Below are 23,034 nucleotides of genomic sequence, written 5' to 3' on the forward strand. Positions count from 1 at the left end.
TCCAATCTAGTGAAAACACTAGATTTATACACAGCTGAAACAGCTCTGGTCTATAGTAGTATTTTCATTTCCTAATGAAATAAAAAATTGGTACAGATTCCTATTATTCAGTTTGTAATTTTCAAGATCATCTATTTTAAATTCTCTCAGTGGTCACAAGCATTTCTTGATTGGCAACAATTGCCTAACTATACTCAAAGTTGGAGGAATTTTCCCAAAGTATGTGATCATATTGCTGTTAGAATGCATAATTGTTTTCTCCATGAAGAAGCTAAATTCGGCTTCGCAAATGTGTCATGATGTTGACAGAAGAAATCTGGTGTGACAGGGCATAGTGTGGATACTGCTCTGAAACGCTCATAACCACAGTTCATTTCATTGATCTTTCAAGGGGGTGAAATATCACACAAGTCATCTGCCTTTGGTTTTTCAAGCCACATCAAACAACTGTGTGGAGATGTAAAAGAAAAAGAGAGAAGTGCTAGGTGGTTTGATTTCATCAGTTAATGGCTGTAGGTCACTTGATAGCCCTTTGTTTACAGTACAGCGATACGCCTGTGTCTTGTAAGGCTCACCAGAGTGACTTACTGCTGTGGTACAGGGCCTAAAATAAAGCTTGCGCATGCCAAACACCACATGATGCATAAAATATTCTAATAATACATTACAAAGCCTTGTCAACACTAGGGAGAATGACTATTCCAAGAAGTAGGGCTGGCTGAAAAAAGACATTCTTTTTTCCAAACTGGGCCTTTATGAAAGACGGTGATTTGAGAAGATGGAGGGAGGGAGGGAGAGAGAGGGGTTTCTTCATTTGGTCTGGTGAAGTGTCTCTTCCTTGGTTAATCAAAAAAAATCAACAGAATATAAGTCCATTCAGCTCAAATCTTGGCATTATTTCATGTCTTTTCTATTTCTTACTTTTGATCAGCTAGGAATCCATTCAGCCCCTTGAGACCTTGACAAATATCTTATAGCCTCACATTGAAGTGCTCCAACTGCTTTGTGTGCTGTTGTCCCCTAAGTTTCCTGGGCAGTTTTGCTTTTAGCTATGTGTACACCATCCTGTTCTAAACTGTAGCAGTCAGCTGGTTTAATGGTGTTGTGGAAGTAGTCCTCTCTCTTTTGCTGCTCTACAACATGCCAAGGGGTCTTGAGAAACTCATCATAAGAAAATCCTTCTGTGAATTGTTCTAAAGGCAGTGAAATGGGTACCTACAGTGATTGTAGCCATTTCTAATGCAACAATATGGTACTAAGCAAGACTGCAACACTTCTTAAACTGAAATAGCTCAGCTACTACATGCAGCCTAGAAACGGATTTCTGTTGTCTGATAAACTGATGGTTTAGTATATGAAATATAACCAGTTTTCCCATTAAATATATTTTGACAGATTAGATCTCTGACAATGAAGCCTTTTACTGCAAATCCTTCTGGGTTTATTGTATTCCTGTTTGCCTTGCTGCAGAGGAGCCATGGACAATGCAAAGAAGCAGCTAAAAAATCAGAGATGAATCTTGGTGTAAAATATGATCTTCCTAACTTCATTGCAGACACACCAATTCAGAATGTAGTTTTATACAAGCATCATGTTTATATTGGAGCAGTCAATAAGATTTACGTACTAAATGAAACTCTCCAGAACATTTCTGTGTACAAGACTGGGCCTGTTTTGGAGAACCCTGACTGTGCACCATGTGAAGACTGCCGAGATAAAGCCAATTTATCTAACAGCATATGGAAGGATAACATCAACATGGCACTGCTTTTAGAAACTTATTATGATGATCAGCTCATTAGCTGTGGTAGTGTGTCCGGAGGCATCTGCCACCGTCACATCATTCACCCTGACAACCCTGCTGACATTGAAAGCGAGGTGCACTGCATGTACTCACCCCAGGCGGATGGAGAAGCAGATAACTGTCCTGATTGTGTTGTTAGCACTTTAGGAACCAAAGTTTTGGTGACTGAAAAGGACAGGTTTGTCAACTTTTTTGTTGGAAATACTGTGACATCTGCCTTTCAACCTCCCCACGTGCTGCATTCAATATCGGTTAGAAGATTAAAAGAAACACAGGATGGTTTTGAGTTTCTCACAGATCAGTCTTATATAGATATCCTCCCTCAGTTCCGTGACTCGTATCCTATTAGGTACGTCCATGCCTTTGAAAATGATCACTTTGTCTATTTTTTGACTGTACAGAGAGAAGCTCTTGACTCACAGTCTTTTCACACTAGAATTATCCGCTTCTGCACTTTAGACTCAGAGATGCGTTCCTACATGGAAATGCCTCTTGAGTGCATTTTTACTGAAAAGAGAAGGAAGAGGTCCATCCGGAAGGAGGTATTCAACATTTTGCAAGCTGCCTATGTCAGCAAGCCTGGTGCAGCTCTAGCACACGAAATGGGCCTTGGGCTCAATGATGATATCCTCTATGGTGTTTTTGCACAAAGCAAACCAGACTCCTCTGAACCAACCAATCGATCTGCTGTCTGCGCCGTCTCTGTGCGAACCATCAACGAGTTCTTCAACAAGATTGTTGACAAGCAGAACATGAAATGCCTCCAACACTTTTATGGGAAAGAGAGCAAATACTGCTTGAACCGGGTAAGTGATAATTTATTTGCTTCATTTTGAGACTTTTGTTCTCTCTTTGCCTATTCTATTGCCAGGTATCCGTCCCTTCAGTTTCAGTTACAAAATAGAAGTCCCTGATCATTGCAGATTGCTTAGCATTGCTGTTGATTATCCCTAAAAGGATTAGTTCATGTAAATTGAGTATAAAAATCACTGAGGTTTTTATGGGACTAAAAATGTAGTTTTTTGCTTGAGAAACTGATGCAGATAAATGGAACGTTTAGGCAGTTATTTCTTTTAATATTTAAAAAAAGTATTCATAAACATTCATGTGCACTGAAGAGTCCTTGAAAAACATCACATACTTAAAAGTATGTTAATGCTGAATCACTGCCCTTCTCAGAAAAAAAATGAAAGAGCTAGTTTGGAATATGGCATGAAAAGCCAGATTGTAATGTGGTTAGTCATGCTTGGTACAGAAACAGTTCAACTGACATCAGTTTTCTGCAAGAAAGTGTCAGTGAAATCTGTATCTGAATGAGGGTTCAGGTGGTCTCAGGTGGGAGGGTTGCATTTCTGTACACCATGACTTCAGGAGGCTGCTGCTCTCCAACCATATGAAATACTGTGAGCAGAGTAAGCACAGAAATTTTCCCTTTTCTTCTGGCCAGTGTCTGTGCTGGTTTTAGGTCTTGTAAAATAAATACAGAATGTGGGAACTTTGTACTTTGGAACATAAAACATTAGAACTTTCAGTCACCTGCTTATGAAGCAGGCCCCTAAATATCCTACCTGGGGAACTTTCTATTCTCAAATACAAGAAATCTGGAGCTCAGAGGTGGCACACTGTCTTCTGCCAGAGGGCCAGAGCCTCTGTGGTGAGGCTCTGCTCAGCCAGTTTGAGGCCTGTGTCAGGACAGATCAACAGCTCAACCTGCATTTAGAGGTGGATGGTATCTCATATCCCATTGTTGGGACAGCTCAAAGTGAGAGTGCGAGTCACAGACCCTCTTCACCCCAAGTATCACCAGTGTCCTCTGCAGCACAGCTGCTCAGCACAGGGCATCAGGTTAGGATGTTGACACAATGCCCTTGTTGGAGGTGGGAGTCTGTTTTGTCAAAGAGAAGGGCTGCTCTCCACTGCCAGAGGTGAGACAGGGCAGTCTGGGGAGAAGAACCCATTACAGAGACCCTGTGGCTTCTCCCCAGTAGCAGGAACGTGCTCAGAGAAGGTCTGAAGCGATCTGAGCACAACCACAGCAGCCTTGCCATTTGGGGCATGACTGCTTATAGCAGGCCCCAGGTGTTCAACACAGATGTGGCACTGCCAGTGGATGCTGATACAGCAGCCCCAACAGACATAGCATTTCATTCCCTTTTCCGTGGGAGGGGGACAGGCAATTTTCAGGAACTAAAAACAAGTTAGCAAACCTTCAGCAGAGTAGCTTCTCTCTCTTCACTTTGTTATTGCTGTCCTAATTTTTCATTTCAGGTAGTCATATCCTTTTTAATTTTTTTTCTTTTTTCAATTCATTTTTAACAAGAACCATTGTCCTTCTCTGAAAGTATTTTATTCTATATTCCTGGGGTATATGATTTGTGAATGACTGTCTTTAAAGCTCGTGGCCTTTAACTTATCTCATTCTGCTCTTGCCTATACACACATTTCATAAGGTGATCTCTTCAAAGCAAAGTATACCATTAAAATATTGACAGAATAATTTGCAGCTTTTCACATGCTGGGAAGTACTTTCGTGTTTCAAAAGCTTTTCCAGAGTCTGCTGCTGCTTTGCATATCAGAATGAATGTCTTGTACTGCCAACGTGTTTATTAAAGTTGCCTATTTTCAAGAAATGTCATCAGAGCTCTGATTTCTGCTACATTAAATTGGTAAAGGGAAAAATGTTTCTATGATTTCTTGTGATTCTTTTAAATGGCATAAAGCCAGTCAGAAATTTTTGTCCTGATTGTTTGCTTAACACTGAAATATCAAGACTGTCAAGCTTTGCTGTACCATTTCCTTTGCCTGATTGCAGAGGGCTGATTAAGGCTCCAGTAAAAAGTGTCCTTTGAGGTTTTTGAGGTTTCAACTAGCCACAGAGATTGGCAAGAATTTGCCAACCATCTTTTGTAAACCTGTTTTTCTCTGGTGTGTAAAGTAGACCTGAAGAATTGGAATGTGAAGGAAGGGAAGGAGCAGGCAGAAAAAGGAAGGGACATTATTTCTTATGCTTGGCCTAAAATGTCAAATCTGGTCTTTCCTGTTTTGCTGGAGATTAAATAATAATTAATAAAAAAAGATTCTCAAACCCCCAACTCTTCTTAGGCCCTTCTTTGTACATTGTAAAAGTGTACATGAGGGCATAAAACATTTTTCCCCTATTTGTAAGTCACCTTCAACTTAAAAGAAAGCTTTTATAAAATCTGAGAGTTTGTCACAGTTTATTGTTGCAAAGTTCAAAACTTGTTTTTTGTAATGTAGCCAAGATGATTTTTCTCTTTGATGTCAAGAGAATAAAACCACAGATCACTCATGCAAGTGAAAGTCACTGACCACTGCAAAATTAAGTCATAGGACAGTGAAAACAGTCCAGCAGTGAATATGGTATACCACTAACTTCAACATTAAAAAGAAAAATTAGCCTCTAGCACTCTTTGCAAGGAAATGCTCTCTGATAATTTACAGTTAGAGTCTGATTGATGAAAGCTATTTCATGTTATCAAAAAAAGGTCCCATAAGACAATTGTACATAATTTTGTTTGACTTTGGGTAGTCCATCTTTTTAAGTGGCTGTCCCTCAGGACTGTTTCATCTGAGGCTTCTAAAGGTAGAATTAATTCAAAATAAACCTGAATGATATATCCAAAGCACTTCCTAAATTTTTTCTTCTCTTATTTAAAGCAAAAATAAGTAAAACTTCCACTCATCTTGATGTAATAACCAAAATTTTTTCTGGTTTGGCCTTGTTTTCTAAAGGAATGAAGCTTATGTGGTCATGCTATTTTAGGTCTGTCTCTGTTAGTTATCCTTACAGCCTCAGCAATAAGAAATCTTAAAGATGTGAATTCAGGTGTGAATCCAGAGACAGGTCTGATGTATAGGCTCAGGCTATGGGAACTGATGAAATTTTAGGAGCACCTTTCTAAACTTCAGAAGTCACAAGGAAGGTATTGCCCACCCATGGGAATAGTCTCCATCAGAGCTTAGTTGAAGAGCAAAGTCAACCAACCACAAGATATAAATCCAGACTAAACTGGGCTTCACTTACTCCAGTGCTCATGGAATCAAATCAAATGGATTTTCATAAAATCAAAATAAAACATTTCCAGTTGTGTTTAAGTGTAATACATATTAAGCCAAAACCTGGGCTCACTGAAGTCAGGGTTAGGAAAAGTGAATCCGATGGAGCATCTGATTGATGTCAGACATACTTCAGCAGAGCTGTGACCAGTTAGTACTGCCTAATAATTTCCTTCAGGGAAGAGCTGGCTGACACTTAAATGACAGCAAGATGGAAACAGAACTGGCTTTGAATTAAAAGAAAAATTGGGAGTAATAGTTAGGAGGTTTTATTGCTTGAGTCAGGACAAAGATATCTGAGAGGTAGCTGCTGTGGGGGGGTGTTGAATCACTGTTCAGGAATCTCCCACAACAAAGAGAAAACTGGATGTAAGTTTTCAGCAAAGTTTATTTGGTCAGTTAGTCATTATCAGCCCCAGTGTGGTATCCCCAAAGCAGAGGTGTGCTTAGATGAGAAGACAAATGTTGCTTACTTCATTTGCAGTCATAGCTCAGTAGTGTGCATCGTTACCTTGTATTAAATGGGATTTTTCAAGTGAGGAAGATGAGTTGATTTTAGCCTTGACAATCTCAACTATACATTTCAGTTGTCATTAGATATATCAGGATCTTACAGGTTTTTTTGTCCTTTCTGCATCTCTTATGTGGTAAACTATTGTAAGCCAAATTACCTGATTTTAATAATTATGGACTTATATGATAAAACACCTCTAATGATGAAATCCAAATTCAGTTCTGTAAAAATCTTATGTCTTTGTTTTTTCTACAGTTAAGTTCAGGTGAAGGCCTAAAATACTTAGACCTTACAGGAAAAGAGAAGTCACAAACAGACTTTTGCTACCATGCCCCCAGGAAGTGTCATAAAGCAAGACAAACTGGTCACAACTCCTGTTAAATTAAAGGCATAAAGAGTTGGAAAACATGAAAGGAAAACAGAAGATCACCAAAACAAAAAAAAAAAAAAAAAAGGGAAGGTAAAAGAAACACATGGTGATGCTTCTTTATTACCATTACACACATGACAGATGAGTAAAATTAGGTTATGCTTATATTGTAATGGAAGAAAATAATTGCTGCCTTCTATCAGGAAACCGCAAAGGCATTTATTGATCTGTCATGTTAAAGCTGTGTCTAAGAATATTTAATAAAATAAACAGAGACAAATAACTCTTTTGAGGGCCTGGAACTGTAATATCCCACACCGTTTGGCATAGAATTTTGTCAGGTTTAAAAATAACACCACATATCTCTGATTAAAATGGGTTGCTGTAAATTGCTCAGATAGTCTCACAGCACAGAGATGTTTTCATATTGCGAGTAGAATGTGACTGAATATTTTTCCTAAAAGTCAGATACCAGAATCCATTAGATTTGTCCAGCCATTTATTCCTCTGGAAATGCTATATCAGATGGCATACAGCACTCTGCCTGGGCATGAAATCTGTTCCCATTTGTATGCAACCTCCTCTAGGAGGTTCTGACATCTCAGAACAATAACTGAGGAGGGCAGAATGATGGGCAGAGTGCACTGGCACCCTTTAAGACATGCTTAAACCCTAGTAACAAGGGATAGGCTGCATCCACATTGCTGTTGCGCCTCTCTGCAGTAAGTCCTGGCAGTACCAGGGTCTGTGCTGTGCCTGTGCCAGCGGAGGGCAGGCAGGGTGTGCTCACCAGCCTGCTCCCCTCCACCAGTCCGTCCATGACCCAGCTGGCCATGGAAGACCTGACTGGGGCAAACAGCCAGGCATGAGGGATTGCAGGGAGAGTCTGGTCTCTGTTAAACTGCACAGGAGGGACACAGGTACCAGTGTGTAGGGGTGAGGTGTGAGCGTGGCTGTGGGTCTGGGAAGGTTATCTCAGGCTGAAGCAGATCTAGCAGACACAGAGCTAAGGGCTGTTCCATCTCTGGGACTGGCCACATGGACACCCTCATGAGGGAGTCACTGAGAAAAGGACAAGACAAGGAAAAGGGCAGGTCGGGGAGTTTTTTAGGAAAGTGCCACACCTCCCCTCGTGGTTGATGTTTTGCAGGTTCTTGGGAGGCCCAGGAGGTTTGGTGTTTGGGGGGCTAACCTCTTAGTCACCCACATCTGCAAAAACTACTGTTTTCCTTTTCTTGATGACCAGTTAGGGACTTGTCTTTCCTTGCTTCTCAGTGCTGCTGCTTGGCATTTTATCATCTTCTTGATGAAAGCTGGATTTCTCTGTGAAAAAGTAGTATCCATTAAACTACCATTTTCTGCAAAGGGCACAGCTTTATCAGACAGAGTTACTAATAATGTTCCATTTCCAGACTTTTTAATCAAATTCTTCCACTGAAGGCATGGTTCCCTATTGGTTATTAGTGTGGAAAAGTGACTCTGCTGCTTTTCTCTGGAATTGCACAGAAATCATTTCAGGCAGAAAGTAATTTTTATTTCGTTAAAATGAATATCTGGTCATGTGGTTTTTATGTCTCAGTTTCTGAAGGCACTTAAATAAGTCTAAAGACTAGAACTGAACGAAATGTAATTTTCTTATCCTATGTAGCCTTGCAATTTAGAAAAATTTTATAGTCCCACAAAAAGAAATGTTCAAAATATATACTAGTAGTAATAGAATACTATGGATACTCCCTGAAGATGTATAATATTCAGATCTGAGCCTCTTTTCCTGGGTTCAGACCAAATTCTAAGACTCCTTAGTCCCAGATTAAGTTCACATCAAGTCTGCTGAGGACTATTCTGCAATGGGACCATCTCAGCCCCTTCTGAAAGATCTACTTGGATTTCTTTAAGCACAATTCCAAGTTCCAGAGAAAGAGAAGCTGATCATCCAGCACTTTGTGTGCAGATCTAAGTCCTGGATTCATCCCACTTGGCTTTGGTAGGTGGTTGACACATCTAAGCAAGCAATGAATTTTTCTCGTGTTCTGCTGCCAAACAATGGAGAGACACATAAGTCCTGACAAAGCAGGCATCTGCCTTTCAGCTCACTCAGCACCCACCTTACCTCAGCAGTTTTCTACTTACTCTGCTTATTCTGACTCAAGACCACATCTGGCCATCATTATTGCTCACTAAAGCAACAGCAGGTAATTACTATCCAGGAGAGAGCTGTGTTACTCAAACTTTCTAGGTGGCATGTGGGTTTCTGATCTCAGACAGCTTTTGCATCAGAGTGGAATTACTCCTCATTTCCAAACATACAAGTAAAACCAGAATCAAATCCCACAGTAAATTTAAAAAAAAATAATAATAATGCTGAGGCAGAAGATCCATGGCACAAATGGTTCAGAAAGCAAGTGTAAGCCACATGAAATTATTACTTGTACCATCTACAGGGTGTGTGAAAACAAAGAAATGCTAGAGAAATGATCTTGCAGGAAGTGATAATGACAGCTTAATTTTCTTAAGGCAGATGTCACTTACTTTTATACATAGTCTGTGGAAATTTGGGCAGATTGCATGATTTTCTTCTAGTTTCTTGAATTCTTTCTGTCCCACACATGTCTTGCACCACTGATTTGGCTAGACATGCAGTTGTGCAATGTTTTATTGGAATAAGGGTCTCCACATTCAGCATTATCTTTGGATGGCTGATCTAGTTGGAATTCCCAGCTTTTCTATTTTACCACAGCTTCAGTGTCAGTAAGGACTTCCATGAAACATGCACCTAATAGACACTACAAATGTACAGCAAAACTGCTTTCATCAGCACAATATCTCCAATGCATTACTTTATTTCTTAAAAATGTGTAATTAGTCAACACCTCTTCTTTGATAATCTGTATACTGAGTTAAATGCTAAATTAATATAAAGGAAATCAGCAAAACACAAAGATTACTTAGGTCCATTTTGTCTGCTGAATCAATAGGATTTACTTAGTGCTAATGCACTAACCAGATTATGAGAACTAATGCAGTACTGTTCAATGACAAAAGCAAATAACTCTTTGAATGATCTTGACAAAAGAACATAAAATCATCTTAATTTGTATTAACTAATTACATTTAACATAGATGTTTTTTACCTATTACCTTAAGTGGAGCTTCAGTAGAGCAACTTCCTCCATCTCATTTTAGGAGTAGATCAAAGCAACAAGAATTAGGAGTACTGCAATGATATTGTGTAAAATTTTACACAGATGGAGTTCTTTTAAAAATTTTATTCTCAGAAAATGACATGCTTTCTCTGTATTCCTATAAAAATCTTTTAATTGCTTTCAAATACATGAGGAGTATTGGGAAGAGGAGGAAGGAAGAAGAGGGAAACATTTCTTTGTTTAAAACAGAAGAGGAAGAAACTCTCCTACCTTTTAGAGTAAAGCTTCATTGCCTCAGCAGAGGTTCTTAGAAACAGAGAATGCAGTCCCCTGTCCCAGACATGTTCTGTCCTGCATGAGCACTGGCCTGAGTTCACAGCACCCACACACCCTCCAGGTGTTGTTCGCCAGTCAAGAAGAAACCAGAAGCACCCTGGTGTCTCTGCTTCTATGGGAACTGTTTAGCACATGAATTGGCTTCCACTGGCAAAATTGTGCCCTTCAATATGATTCATTTTTCCCTTCCTTAGGATTACAGGAATCATAATTACCATGATGAAGATCAAGTCACTCCCATCCTCAGACAACTACCTGGCTTCACTGAGTTATTTTGGCCAGAATTACATTCTTGTGTTTTCAATGGAGAGAAGCAGTGATCAAATGCACTTCTCACCTGAAGAGAAATAATGAAAATTAAGGTGTATCAAGAGCAGCAAAGCTACATTGGCTGAAAATACATGGAAATATTTAGAGAGGAAAATATTATAAGGTTCTTCTCAATTCCTTGTAGTTACTTTTCCTGTACAGAGTCTGCTGTACATGTAAATTCTTCACCATTATGTCTATGATTCCAATAGGACCCACTCTGAAGACTGTAGTTTGATTATTCATCTTAATTCACTGACTTCCACAAGAAAAGGGACAAGGAATTTTTACATTCTCTTAGGTTTGAATGGTCTTGGTTGTCCGGTTTTCGGCTGTTTGGAGGGCCTGGAAAGGCCCGGAGTGGCCTTGGGGCAGCCCGCGTATCAAAGGACGAGAAGAGGCTTCAGTTCTTCTTTCAGTCTCTATGTTTATTAATTGTTTATCTAAAAGATTTTCTTTCGGCCCGACAGAGGTCTGCTCAGCAGCCAGCCATGAGCACACTGTCCTGCCCTCCGGACAGTCACCTATCTTTATACTCAAAGTTGTGTGTACAATATTTATCATTTTTCCCCAATACCTTTCCCCCTTATTGCCCGGTGCACTTTTAGTAATGACCAATCCCAAAGTGCCACCATCACCACAGAAGATGGAGGAGAAGAAGAAGAAGAAGAAGGACAGGACACGCCCCAATTCCTCCATCTTACTTCTCTAAACCCCCCTGTACAGAAATCCTAAACCCTGTGTCTCACCCTCTAATTAACTAATCCTTTCACCATTCACCCCGGTGAAATCCTCCTATCCTCATACAGGTGTCGTCTCCTGTGTAGGATCAAAGTCCAGCCACCAGACACTTCTGGCAACATTCCAGGACTCCCGAGCCCCCCAAGGGTGGTCTCGGTGGCTCGGCACCTCAGTCCTGAGGTGCTGAGATCCCGCACTTGGTAACCCATTTGTTGTGCAGAATCACCTATTCATTCAGAAACTCTACAGTAATTTCTTTGGAAAAAGATTTTTGCCATTTGCAGATATCTGGATCCAGGTAATGTAACAACAGCTTATTTCTCCCTACTCCATGTTTTGCCACAGACCTTAAGGGTCTTTTCCAACTTAAGGGATTCTTTGATTCTATGAAAGGAGAAATGCTGTTGGCTCTTGTTGGTGACCACTTCTCTTGAGGGAGAATCCCAGAGTTCACAGTAGAAAAAAATTTTGATACTTTGAATTTTGATTCTTGACAGCCAGCACCTTAGAAGTCATATAAACAACCCAGCAGGAAATAAACCTCGTGCATATTCCTACTTTCACTGCGCTTTACATCGTGGCTGCACTATTTTGTGATTGGCACTAGGAAATATCACCTAGTTGCTTTCAGACCATTTCTCCAATTTGTCAAATTAAATTTTAATTTTAATTTTAATTTTAATGATGTCCTCCAAGTGGCTCACAAGACAGTATGAAATGTTCTGCAGTGATTAAGTCATTGATCTCCAGTTTATTCAAGACATTAAACATAATATCAAGACATTACGCATAATATCACTTTCTATATGAGCACTGCACTTAACTAAGAACAGGTTTTAACCAGCTCTAGAGGAATGAGCCTGAAAGAATGTTTCTCCAATCTGCAGTCACTGCAAATTAGAGAAAAGCTCACAAAAAATATATTTGGATTTTTTTTCCTTGGTATAGTATTCAGACCAGTGACCAGACTTTTGGATCATTTTTCTGACACCGACCTAACCAGGTTTTTCTGTGATTTTTCACAAGTTTTTGTAAGAATTCCTTTCCTGCTTTGCACTTTTGGCTTCAAATATGCAACTCTGTCGGAAATATTTTGTTTTTATGCTCACTGAATATGACATATAAACCATCAGTTAGCAGCAAAACAGTGACAGCTCCTGATAGCTCAGCTCAGCGATGTCTAGAGACATTTTTGGCATTTTTGTCTTCTGTGGACCAAATCAAGGGTAAATTCCAGAGGACCACAGCTTCCCGTATGAACAAATAAGATAGCATTAATTATCTTCTAGCCTTCTGGACACAGCTGTAAGGCAGGGCTTGCTCACACCTCACTGCATTCCAGCAGCACACCTGTGCCAGCTTAACAGTAACAAAGCCCTCTCTGTGAATCACAGGCAGAATTGGCACCTCTGGTCCTGCAGGAGAAGCAATGTAGCTGAACCCAGGCACTTACCCATGCTCTAATCGTCCATTTCAATAGTTGTGTGATTTCTCAGTGGAACTTGGCATGGTATCCAGAGTGCATCATCTGACATCAGTTATTTTTCCACATTGACAGCCAAATGGATAGTTATGTGTATACTGGGAGAGAGGGAGCGAGGGAGGGAGGGAGAGAGAGGGAACCAGACTTAAAAGTGTTAATTTAAAGCAGCATGTTTCACAAAGTTTTCCCGGTTATCAATCTTCCTTGAGTTTTCTAAGTAGCCTTTTAATCTCTGCATTTCTACTCAAAGATCAAAGCCTTCCTATTTCTTGAACAGCCAGCCCTACATTATGGGTAATCCACGAAGTGCCAGGTTTTTTAAGAACCATATGTGTAACAATGTACAGGTTCTTCAGCAGACAGACGAAATTATGGCATCTCTGAGGAAGGCTGAGATGACTTTGTGGCTAGCTGACTTTGGAGAAGCTAAGGAAGGTGTCAGGGTAAGCAGGAAAGTCTAGCCACTTTTTCCAAAGAGCTTGAACAGGGTTTCATGAGGCAGCATGTTAGGATGTTTGAATTGTGCTGAAATGACTATGTAGGAGGAAGTAGCACAGAAACATCTCTCTCCAAAGTCCTTGCTTATGGAAAAAAGCAGTTACAGGAAAGAGCAAAGATGCCATGTTGGGGGAGGGTAAAATCAGAAATCTGCCTTATTTCAAAAAGCATGAAAACTGTACATCTTTCTGCACTTGAACTATTCATACTCATTGTATGAGTAATCTGCACAGATGTTTCAGAAATACTTTTACACTGGGTAGGATACGAGTGCAACAGAGTACAGCTTTTCTCTTGTTTGGTGGCCAAAACAAAGAAAAGCCAAACTTGCCCATTGATGATTTAACCCAGCCAAGTACTGGGTTAAAAAAAAATAAAGTGTGTTCAGTGTTCCTAGTGCGGTTCCTGCTGAAGGAAATACACTGTATATTAGCAGTTAATAAGAAAACTAACACAGTAAAACCTTAATAATGTGGATAACCAAACTGTTAAGTCACTGCTGTACCACATCTAATTTAGAAGCCCTTTTCCTGTATCATTAAGACACTGCATAGAGATTTCAACTGCTCATTTTGTCTGATGTAGGCTTTCACCTAAATGCTACAGTAAATTGACAGGGCACCTTCCAAAAAGCTGGCACCATTGCTGATAGCAACTCCTAGAGGCTGCAGAAAACCTTACCTGCCAGTGCTATTGCAGCAGCTATTGCAGCTCAGAAACATCACAGTTCAACAGCAAAGGGCTGAGCTACTAGGTTGAACATTTTCTTGATAGTATTTTCAATGCCTTGAGTTTCAGTACAGAATTCACCAGAGTTAGGCCAAGAAATTCTTCATTCATTGCTTTCTTTTTGATATTTTGAGGAAAGACATCTGAATCTGGAAAAGAAGAAAATAAAATTTTACTCCTACATGCTCTGTAAGGGTGTGATGCAGATCTATTTGACTTAGTAAAAAGACTCCTGACTGTCTTGAAAAGGTTTCACTCAAGCTTCTTTGAAAAAAATCTAAAGATTTTTAAAACATGTTTTTTGACAAAAAACAAATCAATTAAAAAATAGGAGAAATTGAGCTCACTCTTGATTTCAACAGAGGGGACCACTGTAAGATCCTTTATAATCTTCCTAAATGTTTTTTCATAAAGTATGTCACAGTGGGAACATGCTACGTGACTTCCATATTTAAACTGGTTAAAGATAATTTAAGGGATTCCCAGTTTTTATCTTTACACAATGTCCCCAAAATAGGTGATGTAATATCAATAATAATGGAATTATTATTGATAATCTAATATAATTGAAGTCTATTAGTAATAGATTACTATTGAATTGTTAGGAGGTTATATTCTTCTCCAGAGATAACTGAAAGTGTATTGTTCAAGACTTTTTTCTATGAAAATTAAAAACATGCAATCTCTATTCCCAAAAGGAAAGTGAAAATCCTGCAAACGTAGCTATTATTTTAGTACACTCAAGACATCTAGAGATCAGATGAAATAGTGCATGAACCATAGATGATCAGTACAATAATCTGAGTAATTATCAAAATCTGTCTTCCCCTTAGTTTAATCAGAAACTTATTTTTCCTAATTTATCTCCCTTTTCTTTATCTGGCTGCTTCTCCACTTTAGTGTCTTATCTCTTAAAAAGGTGGTGAAAATAGAGGGAGAAGAATATTGGAAATTGTTATTTTAATGTAAAAAATCACGTTGTTGTTAGAGAATCTTTTTTTAGGAAACTGTTTTAGAAGTAGGTGTGTCACTGGGCAGGCTCTGCAGTACAAGAATTCTCAGACTTTTGGAGAAGCAGCATTAAGGAAGTCACTATGAGAAAGGATACCTTGATATATGTGCTTATACACATATCGTCTAGTTAAATAAGAACTCTATGTCTTATTCCTGCAGACATGATTTTAAAAGTTAATAGAAACATTCCCATAACATTAAGAAGTTTTTGCCCCCCTCATGAAACATCATAACTGATGAAGCAATTAAGTTTGAAACATCTTAAAATACTTTTGGTTGAATGCATTTGTGCTAAATGACTTCATTCTGACAAAGATCTATTGCTACTCGTAAAGACAGTGCTCATCTGTGCTTCATTTTCAAACAGGCTTTTTCAAGAAACGCTTCATACTGCAGAGCACAGGATGATGAATACCGCCTAGAAGTCACCACTCCTCTGCAGAGGGTTGACTTGTTCATGGGCCAGTTCAACAGTGTCCTGCTGACTTCAATTTCTGTCTTCACCAAAGGGAACCTTACCATTGCCAACCTGGGAACTTCAGAGGGCCGCTTCATGCAGGTAAATGTTACCATATTGCCACAGTAACTTCACAATAAAAACCATACTAGCCTTTAGGAGAACGGTGAAAAGGGAGGAGAATTATAACCTCAGTTTAAAAGGGCATTAGAAAATTGAAATGACCAAATAAAATACAGCTTCCAGAATATAAATAAAGTGTCTAATAGAGCATTCAGTATTTTAAGTATTTAAAATGTGGTTTGAAACAGCGGTTGAGGAGAAAACTCTACCATGGACTCTGGCTGTCTTAGTTCACAGAACAATTTTGGTCCATATAAACAAGAGTTCTTTCAAAGAAGACTAAACTGAAAGCAGTGTCTTGGATAGACATGAAATATGCCTCAACCCCAGCTGGGGCAGAAAGGTCTATAACGGTGACTGATTATTCAAACAGCTTCAAAAATACACTTTGTATGTGTCTACACTCTAGAGGATCAGATTATACCTATTCAATGTAAAAGGCCAAGACAGTTTATAATGTAGAAGCAGGAGCCTCAGCATTAGTTGTTTCTATATACTGATCCACTCCTCTGGCACCAAATTCCTTGCTAGTGTACCCATAGCCTATGACTCACAGCTGTAGAATTGAGATTAGCTCCTTCTCCACCTACTTTCAAGTTTCTCTGAATGTGTATTAGATTTTCAGGCTCTTGCTCACTCCTATCTCACTCTGTTCTTTTGGATTACAGTTCTTCCTGTCCTAAAACAAGTTTTTCATAAAAAAGAGATAAATCACCCTCCTGAGTAGTTTGTCTTCCTCTACTAAGTACATAACTAATCTAGACAGGTAGATTATACTACATGACTTCTTTGTAGGTGACTAATTAAATAACTACAATGAATACAAGCAGCAGTCTTTTAAATTCTTGTCAGTAAAAATCAAACACCAGAAGACAAAGAAAAAATACTTTGAGTTCACCTAACTTATTTCAAGCACTGTCATCCTGTAGTAACTTCCTTGGAGAGCTTGCCTTCTCCAGATGCACTGGATGTGCATCTCAGTCTGGATCCTTCTTGCACCCAAGGACCTGTGTTATTTCAATTTGCCAGTACTATTTGTCTTCTAGAAAACTTCCTGAAGTATTGACAGCCTTCTGGCCTCCTCGTTCTGTAGGCTATAGAGAGTCATCAGAGTTAATGAGAAGACCATCAGCTGCTGCGCCATTCCAGTTTTCCCATTTCCCATAAGCTTCCATTAGAAAATGGTTGGGCACATGTAGCCTTTAATGGAACTAATCCTTTCCTTTCTTCTCTCCCTTTTCTTCCTTTCCTTGCCACATGCAGTGCATAGGGTTATATATTGTTCTCAGGATATGCACCCTGTCGGGATAAAGGGAATCCTATACCTCCAGTCTTTTGCTCAGACTGGAGACAGAACCAGCTGCATAATGCAAATTCTGTAATGCTTCTACAGGCAAAGAGTTCAAAGTGATTTGCCACAAAGGACACATAAAAAAAGTAGAGAAAATCATGTTTCTCTTCTCCTCCCCCCAAAAAATTTAACAAAACTTTCAATGACAAGCCTGCCAGCTTACCATAACTTCCCATGATGACCTTGGTAAATTTAAGCTGCAGTCTGTCTTCTGTGCAGGAGATGTGCAAATGCTAAGACTGCACATTGAGCATGGGCCCAAACTGCACTCTGTTCTTGGAAGCAGATACTGATTCACACAGCAAAATGAGCAATTTGTTTAACCTTTCTGAAGTAATTTCCTTATCTACAAAATACAATTAATAACAACTACTCTCTTAGTCCCAGCATTACTTCTAGGCTGTCACAAAGCTTTTAGGAAGGTTTGGTAGAAAGCACAAGGGAGCATTATTTTTATTTGTAATGTTCTTTCAATTATTCATTCAAATCCTGCAGCACACACTTCATTCAGATGTTTGCCCAACTCAAGGAACAATTAAATATTTCCAGAATACATTTCCCATTCCAGGTTCAGTTACAGATCAAAAGAAAAGGCTATTGTGTAAACTGCACATGGCCATTAGCAGAAATATTCTCATCATTGAATCAGACTGGCTTCAGCTACCAGGGGAAGTCAGCATTGGGTTCATATTGTACTAAATAGGAGCTCTTTCCTTGAGGGCTGGGTGCAGCTAGCAGGAGAATAAGCATACTGACTACCTTTAATGATACTACTTCCAAATAAAAGGTTGGTATTTGTTTTGTCTTTAAATGATTTTGGAAGGGATACCAGATCTGTAGGATACAGAAGACAGATTTTTGCAGATTTTAATGTTCTCTTTCTTTTTTTTTTTTTTTCTCTAATAGTGATCTAGGACTGCTTTCAAACATATTCGTTAGGAAATGCCCAACTAAAGTAGATTTGTAGTGTTTCTATGGAAATATAGCTATTAACAGCAATGAGATTAAGATCATTAAAAATTTAGCTATTATATGACCATTACTGAATTAAAATGGGTAAAAAAAATTAGGATAATCTAACAATGGTTTAATTCATCAAAAGGATATCCCAAAGACTTCCACACATTTTTAGCAAAGAAATGTAATGTTATTTTTTGTTTCATTCACAAATCTGTTGGAACATATCACAAAGAATCCTCAGCTCTACACTTCTTTTGCACAGTCATTTGCACTGATATTTTTAGGTCTTTGTACAAGCAAAAATTGAATTTTCCTGTGTAATTTCCTTGTAACTTTTAGCTATTCAAAGCTGACTTCAGACACAGGCATGCTTTCAGAGAAAATTATTCACAAAATTCTATTGTGAAAATTATTCACAAAATTCCCTATCAGGGAACCTGTTTTAAAACTGGTTGCATTGTGTTAGTATTTTGAGAACATACTATCGTGCCAGCTATTTAAAAGCAAATGAAAAAAATATTCATGTATAGCTTTCTATATTTAGAAATTCAGCTCAGCCCTTCAAGTGCACCCAGTTCATCTTGTATCTTCTTTGAAATACCAAACCTTACTATATTTAGACAATTTGGTTTCTGACATAAATTTCAGTACTAGCAGCCATCCATGAGATTAAAGTCAATAGTAATACAGTATCTCTGTCTTTGACCACACCCTGAAGTGTCCGGATATGCATCAGTTTGGTGAAAGTAATGAACATTTGAATCACATTTTTGCTATATTAATTTAGGTTTTCTTGTAGTTGTTACGAAAGATTTGGGGGGGAGGGGAGGTGGCAGGGGGGACCTCTTGTAAACGTAGTGATCTTGTCATCTAAATTGAGTTGTAGATCCAAGCCCGTGCTGTGGGAGCAAATAGGTGCAGCAGCAAGCTATTGAACCTGAGAGAAATTTATTTGAAAATGTCATACGCCCATTATACTTGTTTATACTTGATCAGCAGCCAACCACTTGAGTCTGTCTTTTTTTTCTTTCCTCTTTCCTGTCATCTTTCCATCTCCTTTTGCTTTTCTTCTTCTACTCATCACTTTCTACCTTCCTGCATTCCTCGTCTCCAACTCTATTTCTATCTCCATCTATTTTTATCTCTTTACCCCATGGTTATAGCACAGCATTACTGCAAAATTCATAGATTAAATAGATTTAACATGTACGTTTTTCCTTCTGTAGGTGATGGCTGCCAGATTCTGGGGTTTTAATGTATTTAGGGATTTATCACAATGAATAGTTCCTAACTTTACAAGTGATTCCCCAAAGCTTATAGCATTACTAATAACCCAACTCAGAACATAGCCCACATTTTACTTATTTTAAAAAATCTTTCTAAAGAACCAGTAATAATCAGAATGCAAGATATATATGTTTTATCCAACCAAGGAATACTCACCTGTTGTTTTTTGCTTTCAGTTTGATAAAATAGAATTATTCACTTGAACAGCTTTGGAAAGCTCTAACACTGGAAAGTAAATATAGCCTCCTTCACTAAATGTTTCTTTTTTTTCAGCCGAAATCTGGAACTAAAATAAAATCAATCTGGATGGTCCAAATAGAGAAGATGCATGTGTTGTTCTAAGGAGGATAATTAGGGCCATGAGGTGAATTCCAGATTTCTCCTGAAAAGTACTGCAGCCCATTCACATACTGAGCATGTTTTGGCTGCCTCAGAAATGTCAAATCTGTATTTGGCCATGAATAGATTGGAGTTTGTAGTTTACTAAATATTGTGGAGTTTCTGTTACAAAACAGACCAGTAATAATTTTTCTAAGACAGCTGACATGCATGAGACAGAAAAGAAAAATGGTTTTACTTCCTTCCTAAGCTGGAGCCTGACAACAAACTTTTTTTTCCCCTTCTCTTTTTTTTTCTGCTGAGAAGTTGCAGCTGTTTCAGCCTTTCTTATTGTGCTTGTTTTCAGACTGTGACTGGGAACACAGACTGTAACTACAGCTGTTGGGTGCAAAGTGAATCAGGTATTTCACAGTGGTTATTTGATTAGAAAACAGCACCCAGTCACACTGCTAGAGCTGAGGGAATCAGATTTTCAGCTGGTGTAAAACAGCCTTATTCTGCTCAAACCAAACTACTCTGAGAATACAACTCACAGCTAGAAAAGACACTTATATACCAGCCAGTATTTTGGGAAATTATAGTTTCTGGAAAAAAAAAACCAACTCCATGATGTATTGAGATAAAACATCGTTCTTTTTTCTTCTTGGTCTCAAAGCATTTTGGTTTTTTCTACCTAAAATTGGCATTATTTCAGAGAGTGTTTTTAGAGTGATGATGAAATGAGTTCTTCAGGAAGGGGAAATCTTTGTGGTAGCTCTGGGAAGTGTGGGATATGGGAATGTCTACCAAGATTTATTCTTGGAAGCTCACATTTGGTCTGGCCATAACAATGAACTAGAGGTCAATGCCCTTGACGTAGCAGAGGCTGGATTTCAGCCTGAGAGTATGTTTGGAAGCAGAACAGTGCATGTGCCCCACACTTGAAGCTGCCCTCAGCATTGTAGCACCCCAGCAAAAGCACCACAACTGCTTGTTGGTGGCCTTCTTGAGGAAGTGAGAAGAACACTAGAGAAGTGTTCACTGTATGTTTTGCAGCTAAAATGGGCAACCACTCTCTATAGATGCAATTTTGGCAACAGGCCCACCTCATCCTTCTGACTATGCCAGTGAAACTCAGTGCACAGCGGGGCAGCAGTGGTGCAGAATGAGGGACCCCACCACGGGCCCTCTCATCTTCCTGGTTCAGTGGGACATCCATCCATCCTGTTGCTTCTGGAGGTGAGGAAAGGGTCTTCCCATGGGCATACATAGACTCTGAGGTGCCATCAGCCACATGCTGGCTGCAGTACTGTCCCATCTGGCTGAGCACGAGCCAGCTCTAGCTGAAAAGCCAAGCATTAGCAAAACATGGTAATGCACAGTCATGTCTGAACAAATTCTGGACAGAAAACAGCTTTGGGCACAAAAACCAAAGTGTGATGGTACAGATAGGCCTTGCTGGAGTACTGCACACCAGGCAACAGGCCACTCATCCTCCCAGGAGGCTCTCTGCACTTGTTAGACATGCAACAGTACAGATTAATGCAAGCCTTATTCTCGAGAACTATTATATCCCGGTATTTTTAACCAGACTTTTTGCTAAGAAAGGTTATATGGGGTTATAGTAAAGGCTCAAGGAGCAGAGTTCTGGCAGGGCCTAAGATGGAGAAGGGAGAGGTATGAGACGTATAAGCACACAGTCATAGCTTTCTCAGTACCCCCAGCTTCTGGCACTTAGTGACCCAAAGATATTCTGAGCTGGAAATTGCACCCGTATTTGGCACGTAGTAGTTGTTTGTGGACTCCTTTCTTCAAAGTTTTTCTTACTGTTTTTTTAAATTTATTTTTGTTTTCTCCTCTGTGGTATGCTGTGACAATGACTTTCATAATTTCATTCTGCTTTGAATGATAGAGCTTTTTGGGGTTTCCTTAACCTGCTGCCCTATCATTTCTTTTGTTGCCTTTGATTCTGCCCTATGAGGAATAGGAACGGGGAACTCAAAAATCAATGGTTTGGGAAATACTCACACACTGAGCACAAATCTGTTGTCTTTCACATCCAAGTAGACAGAACACTTGATAATCACACTCATTTCCCAGGAATACTTATGATTAAAAACAAACACCACCACCAAACTTTAACACACATCTCATTTCCCCAAAAAGAGAGAACTTAGCATGTGTTGTAGCTGCTTTCATAGACTACATGCCAGGGAACATAATGCGTGCTACAGAAATCAGTGAAAAAAACCCATCACATCTGCTTTTTATTTGTAACTGCATTCAAGGATTGGGAAAATTTGTCCCAGAATTCAGCAAGAGAGCCAAGTCTTCAACGTTGCTCTCCTTTTGCAAACAGCAAAGCAGCAAGACCTCACCACTCCAGGAATCAAGACTCAGAGCCATGGTGCCTGTCAGCAAAATGAGTTGACACAGAGCAAAGAAATTCAAAGCTTTGCATCTTTCACTGCGCTCAGTCAAATCCAGTTTATACCGTGGTGTACTAGAAGCCATATGCACCTTTGAATTTATCAAACTCCTCTTGATCCACTTCCTGTCCCTCTAGACAAATGTCACTGTGATAAACCCACCCGTGCAAGTGGCAAGCCATATTGCACTTGAACCAAGTGCAATAAGGTCAAGAAATATATGAGCATGGGCTTTAAACCCTACAGAGCCTGGAGGGGGAAAGAGTGATGGGATGCCCACGGAGTCATTGCAAAGGCTGTCCTCAGTGCCCACTCTTGTCCCATCTCAGGGGCCCAGCAATTCATCTGGCTTTTCAATACTGGCAGTCTGACCTATTTAAGGCTACACCCAAACTGTACAAGCAAGCATTTGTAGGAATGTGAGTAGCTGCAATCCTTCCATCTTTCATTTTTAAGCCAACAGAAAACTGTGGTAACTCTTGATAAGCAGCATTTTCCTATTGGTAGCTCAACTTTTGGCATTTATGATAGCAGTTCTTTCTGTGGTAAAGAATGTATCTTGATTCTCCCAGGGAAAAAAAGGTATCAAACACTGCATAATGCAAAATCCATGTAGCCAAATTAAAATTAACACCTGGTGCTGAATAACTGGTTTGAGAGCACATATGTTTTAATATTCAGTTTGAGTAGAAAAGCTTACACTCTTCAGAAGAAATCCATTATATTCTTCATGGATTAGAATGATATACAGCATTTAGAGAGCTACATATGTGCCCTTTGCAAGGCTAGGCTGCATATCCCAGGGCATTTGAGGCATTGCAGAATATAGTTAACCCTGAGCCTATCTCTGCTGGATAATGGCATACACCTGCCAGACATCTAGGGAAAAAAATAACAACATGATACTTAGATTGGATTCCTTTTAGAAGGCCTCTCATTTTTGCAAAAGATATTTCAACATGTAGACAGTTACAAATGTAATTCAATCCTGCTGACTAGCACAACTGAGCATTGGAATGATTTTTAAAATAAGCTGTTGCATGCTGGTTTTCAAGTCAAGTTATTACAGTCTTAATTTGCCATATTACACA

At 39.3% G+C, this 23,034-nt stretch overlaps 1 protein-coding gene across 7 annotated transcripts in view; it reads left to right on the plus strand.

The window, feature by feature from the left end:
- The window catches only part of MET (MET proto-oncogene, receptor tyrosine kinase), a 91,371-nt gene that overhangs the window by 18,825 nt on the left and 49,512 nt on the right, over positions 1-23,034 (plus strand). For 6 of the 7 annotated variants that reach the window (XM_074539937.1, XM_014275971.3, XM_014275974.3 and 3 more), the window contains exons 2-3: positions 1,396-2,610; positions 15,386-15,577. In XM_074539937.1, the coding sequence (XP_074396038.1) occupies positions 1,411-2,610; positions 15,386-15,577 (1,392 nt within the window). In that variant the 5' untranslated portion in view covers positions 1,396-1,410. The remainder of the gene's footprint in view (positions 1-1,395; positions 2,611-15,385; positions 15,578-23,034) is intronic. The other variant, XM_074539939.1, reaches the window with a different exon arrangement.

Source organism: Zonotrichia albicollis, chromosome 4 (assembly GCF_047830755.1).
Source record: "Zonotrichia albicollis isolate bZonAlb1 chromosome 4, bZonAlb1.hap1, whole genome shotgun sequence".
NCBI classification, from domain to species: Eukaryota; Metazoa; Chordata; class Aves; order Passeriformes; family Passerellidae; genus Zonotrichia; species Zonotrichia albicollis.